This window comes from Leptopilina boulardi, unplaced genomic scaffold, assembly GCF_019393585.1.
Source record: "Leptopilina boulardi isolate dan_hultmark-lab unplaced genomic scaffold, ZJU_Lbou_2.1 LbouV2_64, whole genome shotgun sequence".
Classification (NCBI taxonomy): Eukaryota; Metazoa; Arthropoda; class Insecta; order Hymenoptera; family Figitidae; genus Leptopilina; species Leptopilina boulardi.
In genome coordinates, this window is record NW_026138010.1 from 271,847 (window position 1) to 281,376 (window position 9,530).

General features: G+C 29.9%; 1 protein-coding gene across 3 annotated transcripts in view; it reads right to left on the reverse strand.

The window, feature by feature from the left end:
• The window catches only part of LOC127290390 (uncharacterized), a 43,468-nt gene that overhangs the window by 23,828 nt on the left and 10,110 nt on the right, over positions 1–9,530 (reverse strand). Inside the window, exons 2-3 of one of the 3 annotated variants that reach the window (XM_051318903.1) lie at positions 7,112–7,217; positions 1,726–1,882 (exon numbers count right to left, since the gene is read on the reverse strand). In XM_051318903.1, the coding sequence (XP_051174860.1) occupies positions 1,726–1,882; positions 7,112–7,188 (234 nt within the window). In that variant the 5' untranslated portion in view covers positions 7,189–7,217. Of the gene's footprint in view, positions 1–1,725; positions 1,883–7,111; positions 7,801–9,530 lie in introns of those variants that run through there. The other 2 variants (XM_051318902.1, XM_051318904.1) reach the window with 2 other exon arrangements.

Sequence of the window (9,530 nt, forward strand, 5' to 3'; positions counted from 1 at the left end):
AAGGGCGGATCCAATACGGCGGACTTTTTTTAAAAAATCGTTTGGTTTTGCTTGAAACTCTTTACTGGGGGGTTTTTGGGGTCGCTGAAAATAAATCCGGAGTCAGTTTTTCAAAATTCAAAATGGCGGACAAATATTTAAAATCACTGGAAACTACTTACTTCAAACGAATATATTAAGTTTTTTCAAAAGTTGTCCGCCATATTGGATCCGCCATTTTTAATTTTGAAAAACTGACCTCTGATTCGTAAACAGCGACCCCGAAAACCCCCGAGTAATTATTTTCAGACAAATATATTAAGTTTTTCCAAAAGTCGTCCGCCATATTGTATCCGCCATTTTGAATTTTGAAAAACTGACGTCGGATTCGTAATCAGCGACCCAGAAAACCCCCAAGTAAAGAATTTTACAAGGATCAATAAAAGGTATCGGTTTAATTAGTAATTTGTTTATATAATTTGTTTATAACAAATTACGTGTGTTCTACTAGAACATAATTTTACAAATCACAAATCTGTAGGAGTACTTTAAGTGTCTAATAATAAAAAATATTTCGATTTTGTTGTGATATTCATACGATTCACAGGAAAAGGGTACTTTTTATTTGTTTATTTATATTAATATAATTATATATACAAAATGAAAATTAAAGATTGGGGTTTAGCAATATCTTAAAAATTTAGTGAGGATTATTTTAAGTCAAGAAAATCGAAAAATGTTAAAAAATTATTAGTTTTACGCTGTTTTTAGTGCTTAGGGAGCGTTCAAAAATTACGTAACATTTTTTGGGGGAGGGGGGGGGATCAAGCACTTTGTTACGGACAGCAGAAAAAATGGCGCTAATCAATGCAATAACGTGTTACATGGGGAGGGGGGGGGGGTCAAAATTAAAAAAAAAAACGTTACGTAATTTGTGAACGCTCCCTTAATGTATATATCCTGTCTCAAAAGTGCCAGACAAATGAGAATTTGGCAGTTTTTTTTATATTACAGGTTGTCCGCAATCACGTGCACTAAAAAAAAGGTGCCTTTTAGAAGACGCCACCTACAGCTAAGAAATTGAACTAAATACACTCAAAAAAAAATTTTTAATTTTCTCTATGTAATGTTCAACAATGTCTAAAAAGAATTTTTGCAATTTATTTAATACTTTTCTTACAACAAAAGTTTTAAAACATGTCTTTTTGTCAATTCTAAACTAGAAAGTCCCTTTTATTCGAATTTGTGTTTTTCGAGTTAATGTTTAATAGAATTTAAATTAACCTGAATTTATACTTAACAGAATTTCTATGTATCAAATTTTTATTTTATTTTATTTTTTAATACAAAAAAGAAAACAGAAATTATTTCATAAATTGTGAGTTAACTATTTCGAACATTTCGAAGTGCTTAATTTTTTTGTACGGTATTAAAGCTTGAAAAGTATAAGGGAAATTTTGATCTTTAAACCAATTCATTTGGTGAAGCAGAAAAAAGTGAATTTTTTATTATTTATTGTTGTATCTTTTGAATAAACAATTGTTTTAACTTAAAAAGTGATTATTTTGAACCATTATATCAATAAATATTATTAAAAAAAGTTTCATTTAATTTTGTGAAGTTACTCCGAAAAGTGATAAAAAAAACTCATGGAATGGCACATATATATTTCATTTATTTTTAAATATTTTATCTATATCTGTTGAATCACTTTTTAGTACTATATTTAATAAATTTTTTACTAACTTTTCGAGAAAGAAGACCAGCAGTCGGTGTTCTATCATTTGGATCAGATTCTGGAATTGGTTCATTAGGATCTTCCATGTGCATTCCAGGCCATCCTACCCATACACCGTTTCCATTGATAACCACAGGCGCTACTGCTGTTACGAGACCTCCAGCACTAAAATATAGAGAAAAAATATCGTTTTATATGACGAATAAGTATAAGGTTGTGTTTTTTTTTGTAAAGTCGATTGTTCTTAAAAAACCAACACTCTTTGTAAAATATGACTCTATATTCGTATACTATTTAGATATTTAGTTCTTTATCTTCACGCGAAATTTGAATAAACCCAACTCGAAATTTGAATCCTCTTTAGCTCCTCCTAGAACCTGAATAAGGCCTTTTTTTGGATGTATGTCTAGACCCTCCTTTCAATACAAAAGTGGAAAAAGGGAAATTTGCGCATATCCAAAGCAGCCAAAGAGGGTCGTTGTCTCTTTCGTTGGGAAATATTTATTTTAGAAGCGAGAAGATACAAATAATAACTAATTTGTAACAGACTATTTTTGAATACAAAATAAACATTTTTCTTTTTCTATTGGAAAATTGATACATAAACCTTATTTGAATAATAACATGAAAAAATAAATATAATTTTATTAAAATAAATTGAAAAGTATCCTGAACTATCAATTGAACCGCCGGCGACCAAGAGGGCTTAGGCAAGGTTTGTTATTCTAACATTTCTTTTGCCTCTGTGTGTAAAGAAATTTTTCTAAAAGATTGTCTGTAATTAGTCTATTGGATACATATTTGACTATTTGAGAAACTAAATCCGAATTTATTACATATTGACAACTCCTAATAAATATTAAAACTAGATTTTTAAAAAGTCACACAATTTAATGAAAAAAAAATGAAGCATATTGCTTAATTTTTTTAATATTTGAAAGTCAGTAAAAAAATATTTGAAAAACCACGTTTTAAAACATTTTTAATTTTTGAAATATTGATGACTCCAGACGGAAACAAAATACAATGTGCATAGAAAAATGTCTGGAACAAAACCAATCATATGTACATTTCGCAAACTAAAATTGTCATTTTACACCAAAAAACCATACAGCAGCGTTTCAATTTGAAAAAGCCTATACCTATACCTGACAATTATTTCTTCATCGGGAGTTAAAAAAATATACTTTATCATTTTATCAAGTATACCTTTGAATTACAAATTTTGACAATCATCATCAATTTAATTGTTTTGAATATTTAAAATGAAGTTTGTTTTTTAATTTTTCAGAATGACCTAGTTTACAAATCCAATGCCTTTACTTGTCATCCTTTGTCTGTGATAAGATTTACTTCTCCTATACATATACCAAATAACTTTGTTTTGTTCTTAATTCATATTTAATCAATACTACACGTTAAAGAGATAACCTTTATGACCGTACTCCCTACCCTTTATTCGATATGCATTTAAATGTTTCTTTTATATATTTTTAGAGTACAATATTATCTATTTTGAAATTTAATTTCTCTTTCATTTTTAGTTTTATACATAGCTAAGATATTTTTTTAAGTTTTAAAACTCATTTTTTTCAGAAGCTACATCATAGTTATAACCTCTAATGCATTATAATCACCTAAACCTATGTTTACTTACTATAAATATAACCTTTTATAACCGATAATATAGCTCAGGCGGTGAAGCGCCTTGGTTTGCGACATGGAATATAGTATAAGGAGACCGAACGACGTACATTGGAAGTGGACCAAATTTTGGTACCCGCTTAGTGTCATGAAAATACGAAATGGAACACAAGCGCTCTTGTGGGAAGTATGTAAACAATGGGAAAAATTGGAAGTACGTTGAACATAACCCAAAAATACATTGCTCCTTATTTTTAAAACTTTTACAATGGCTGACTGTCCAGCTGAGTTTGACACAATCAGTGGCGCTAGTGTTCCATTCCGTATTTTTTTGCGGTTTAGCGGGTACCGAAAAGTGGTCCACTTATAATGCAGATTTAACATGGTCGTTCGGTCTCCTTATACTACTCCATGGTTTGCTATCGTCATGGTTAAGCACCGATGAGTTCGGTTAACACTTATAGACGGGTGATCGCGCCTCCTCTCTGGATTTGAAGTTGGTTCTACAATAAGCGCGTCGGACGTGGACGTGTACGTAAACGTGCTGACGTCACACGTTCTCGATTTGTAGAACCTACTTGACACTGAATGTTTCTCGCTGCGGTTAAGACATATCAAGCGGAAGGTATGTATTTGGACCTGTACTTGAAACAAACACTATTTAATTGACTCAAATAATAATTATTTTATACAAATAAATATTTATTTGATAAGACAAGTAACCGATTATTTGAATCAAATAAATTTTTTTCAGTATAATCAATAAACCGATTTCTTAAAAATTTAATAAAAGTATTATGCAAGTTGTCAAAAATATATGCTAAAAAGAGAAATTTCTTATTAAGAAATATTAATCTTTAAAAAATTTACACTACATTGTACAATGAAGTCTGTGAGACTTTATAACTCTGTCGGTAAATATTTTTCTTCAGGCAGAGATATAAATGTTGCCTTACATTTTACTAAACAGAATCTGCGTAGTTAGGGTTACTTTCTTCTGACTAGTCCAAGTAACAAAATGCCTGTTTAGTAATACCTACTGCCCATTGAGTCAGTCAAAATTAACAATTCTGTTTAGTAGATTTTATTATCATGTATCTTATATGTCCTTCTCTTCGTATATATTAAAATTTGGTAAACGTATTTGATTCATTACTAAATGATAAGAAATTTCATTAACCCGTCAGCGATCGCTCCGTGAGAAAAAGTCTCACGCAACACTGCTCAACCTATATAGGACGCTATGTTGTAGTGCAAGTGAGAAACTAAAAATAGCGCGACTGCTCTGCCGTGCAAATCGAAATAAGCGTATCTGCATTGAGGGGGAGTCACCTTGTCACTACTGCCAATAGTGGCGAATAAGTGACTTATCCCCGATGCAGATACGCTTATTTCGATTTGCACGGCAGTGCTGACGGGTTAATTCCTTTTTATAAAATTTAGAATTTCTTACACTGGAAAAAATTATCATTGATTCAAAAAAATCATGTACTTGTCCCTATTTCATTCACTAATTTTCTTAATTCCAGAAAATTTACTTCAAACTAGTAAAATTTTCTTGGATCAAGAAAATATTAAATCAAATACGGACAACACTCAAAAAGTCTTGGGCGATCAGCAGTTCCAACAGCGGAAGTGCAGCAGCTCTTTGCTTTGGAGTGTCCGGAGCATGATTTTGAGCGACCTCTATGCTCAATGTTGGGCGAGCAGATGCTGCAGCATCAGACTTGGGCACTCAGAGCACCCAAGTTGGGAAACAGTTAGCCCCACAATGAAGTTGCGCGCAGAACCCCTTTATTTGGTGCTTCTCATACATGCGTTGGGAAGTCTGAACGCCCAAGACTTTTTCAGTGAAGTAAATGGGTTTTCTTGATTAAATACTATATTTTTTTCCAGTGTATATGAAAATTTTGCTTTTTATCATATTTTCAACGTGTAAAATTTTTTATTTACTTTCTTTCCGTTTATCAAATAAAAAATCTCTTTCTTATGTTAAGTTTACAACAAAATTTTCATGAAAATTTAAATTTTTTTATCAAAATGACTTAATGGAATATATAAAATCGTTTCAAATAATAAATATTTCTTTATTCATTTATATCTTTTGAGTTATTATAAAGTATAAAACAGTGAAAAAAATAATTACTTTACAAATATTATTCTCATAGTCATCATAATAGCTAATGTCATTTTGAGATACGACAAGAACGACGCGAAAATGATTACACAGACACAATAAAGATTATCAATCCATAATTCACAAGATCACGAGTTTCATTTTACACAATCATATTTGTTTGTCAATATATATATATATATATATATAAATGTTTAAACAATAGTTTATTAGAGAATAAAAATTGTAACTAGTATTTTTTAGCCATATAATGAAATAAGGTAACAGAAACAAATAAAAATTATTTAAACCTTTATATATTAATTTTTCTCTATGCTTTTTTAAACTTTGACCATTTTTCAAAGTGAACGAAAAAAAAAAAATATATATATATATATATAAAATGGGGATTTGTGCCTCATGGGGAGTCGTGCTCCACGATAATTTTTTTATTATAGCAATTAATATGACAAATTTCAACTACTGTCATATTTTTTCTCGTTAAGAACGTTTCGGCGTACAGACAAAATTTCGTATAAACATTCGATGTGTCAATTATTGTTTTATGTTTTATGCAATTTAAATATTGTTCTTTAGTGAGATAAGACTTTTTACATCTGTATTCATTGTAAATAAAATTAATTTCCTAGTAAAATTAAATTTTTTGAAAATAATTTAATTTTATCTAAATTATCTAAAATTAATCTTTTATTATCTTATCTATTACTTTATTTTATGTAAATTATTTTACTTTTTCACGTTCTATAATTTAAATAAAGAATATTCTAAAAAATATGGTTTTTTCTTCAATTTTCAACATAGAGGAGCACAACTCCCCACGTTTTTTCAAAAGTCATAAAATCAGTATTTTCGAAAAACAAGCAAAATTTCTATATATGTTTCGAATTTTAATTAATTGATCATGCCAAAAGTTGTGTTTGTACGTGTAGGTACTAAAAGTTCTACATAATAGAATAGTCAAAAAAAATTTATATAATAGTTTTGATCGAAAAACAAAACCCCCGGTGCACAACTCCCCATTCTCCCCTATTATTTATTTATTGTAATTGTAATCTATATATAGAATGAAAATTTTAATTTTCCTTTTATTTTATTGAGAATTAAAAGAAAAAGAAATACTTGCTTATATATAAAAAATTAATAGATTATCAAACAAAAAATGTACACTGACAAAAATGGATAATATATACCTATTATTAAATTATTTACGATTCAGAATGTGGTTAAAAATTTGTTAATAGATTATTTGATTAGTTTTCCCTCTATTAATAGCCTTTATTTATAGTTTGACTTTAAAAATAATATTATTATATAATATATAATAATAATAATAATAATACCTTATAAATTTTTAAACTTTCTTGCATATGTTAACAGTTTTTAAGAAGGATAATTTGAATTTGGCAACAACCATAAAAACTATAAGAAAAATATCGAAAAACAAATTTTAGAATATAGTTCTGTGTTTATTTTATGTCTCTATTTTAAAAATAATCCAAGGTGAAAAATATAAAGGATTTTCTTAGATTTTATTAGTGTAACATAGTGCACACGTGTATCTCATGGAATTTTATAAAATACTAATAAAGTAAATTGTTAAGAAGTGTACCAACCTGGCCTTGCGTTCCAACTTTCCTGTTGATTCATTTCTCTTTAAAACAAAAGGTAATCGGTTGCTGACGACGATCATGCTTCCATTGGAGGAAAAGCTACCTGGCTCTGTAGACATTATACCGACTTGTTACACAAATTATTTGCTTAAATTTTTTAATAGTAATGTTACTATAAACAGTAAATAATTATATCAGTCGCCCTCTAGTCCCTTAACCCCTTCACCAACCACTTCGCTGATATCGTTTGTAATTAGATACAGTCCATTGGACCATATGATAGCTTCTTTTTGTTATTAGCTTTATGTATTTCTTCAAATATTAAATAACTGACAAACATGTATTTTTTTAAATAGTAATAACTTCCAGAATCTTGAATCCTACTTGTTATTCAAATTATTTTGGATATAAGATTTTTCAAAAATATTTTCCAATTTGACAGATTTTTAGAGTTTAATCTTCTAAAGTGTTGTTTTTAGTGTTCTTTCCTTCTTTGGGTCTTTTTATTCTGTTTATCCACTTTTATAATGTTATATGTTTTCTTTAATTAAACATCCATGATATCTTGTGAGAGAACAGAGTAGGTATTGCAGTGCGGTTCAAAGCTAAAGTGGCACTGAAGTTAGAAGCTCCAGTCCTATCGATTTGTTAGACTTAAGTTCTGAGACCTATTGCGGTCCAAAGTGCGGCCTTTGCGGTCCCACAATCATTGGAGGGCCGCGACCTCTGAGAATGAGAAACGCGGTTCCATGTAGGTCTGTTAAAGGTTATCTTATTTCTTATCGATGTATAGTTATGTTGTTGTGTTGTTGTTCCTAACACCCCACCACAGAAAAGTTTTACCCTATAAGATATTTCTAATTTACACACAGAGGAAGGATTATAAAATGATCGTACTTTTCAATCAAAAACAAGTAACAACATAATCCTTTACCCCTATCTTAACTTTCAACGATCTGCGACTTATGATAAAGGTTTCAATTTCCAAATACTTTAAAAGAGAACAAAGAGATATATATATACTTGTGGGATATAGCATTATATTTCTCATCTGCTATATAGTTTCAAACCTTAAAAATCAACTGATTTTAATACCTGTAAAGGTTTAAAAACTTTGTTTAAATTGCCTGCGATAAACGTGATAAGGTATCTTTTCAAAGACCACGATTTATAACTTAGAAGTCTTTACTATTACTTATCGCGTTTAAAATTTTGAAATTGAAACGAATTTCTAGTGATGCTGCACTTGCAAATGCAAACAAGTTTAGTAATACGTTCAAAAGTAGAAATAATAATTTTATCTTATAAAGATTTCGGTTGATGATGAGTCTTACTTCAAAGAATTGTCTTCAATTTTTCCATCTAAAGGAGAGACTATCACCACACGTAATTAATCAACTACAAATATTGTGTAATCTGTTTACGACTCAGGTAGAAATTTCTCCAGTAATACTAGACTCTGTCCAGTATCCGGCTTTGGAGTTGGGGAGAGTTTTACTTGACACGATAATCTGGCTATAGTCATCGTCTGAACAGGTCTATCGAGTCGCTGGCCAAAATTGTAATTAGAACTTCATCCACGTGACAGGCCAGTTTAATAACAGGACATGTTTTATGATCAGTCAGAGTTTGTCAAGACCAGATAATATTTTCACTATCGTAATTAGAACTTCAAGTCAGAGACTGGCCAAAAACTATATAACCTCAGTTAATTAAAAATCCACTTAGAATAACTGGTCCACTATACTGACAGGAAATACTTAGCAAATTCTGCTAAGAGGATTATTCTAAATTTTTTACGTCTTTGTTATGAAATTCTTACATAACAATCGAAATAAGAACTTCGTTTCAGAAACTGACCAGTCGCTGAATACAAAAATCGAATATAAACAATCATACTAAGGAAAAATAATTAACATATTCTATTAACAGAATTATATAAATTATCCAGTATATATCAGAGAAGTTTTACTTATATTGGCATTTTTCTATCAGTACTTTTTAAAAAAGACACTATCTATATTACATCAAGACACTGACCACAAAATCTGCTCAAAATCGGAAAAAGAACTTCATTTCTTTAATTGGTAGTAAAGATAAATTGAGGCTCCCGATTCAAAAACCGGTTTGACGCTCGGGACGTACCCATGTAGAAAAATCTTCTAAACGGAAAGAAATGCTATCGAAATTTCAGTCATAAACTTATGGTTGAGATTTCTGGTTGAATTGGTTATAGTTTGTCAAATTGGCAGGTAAGTTAGGTTGTATTAGCCATGTGAAGTCTGATTCAGACATCTTGCTCTTTGGAAGTACTATTCGTTTGGTTGGATTACCCAAACTGTATGGCAGTAACAGTGCCATGTTAATTCAGTTATACGATATGACAGAAACAGCAAGAATTATGGCAGTAATTACGAAAAAT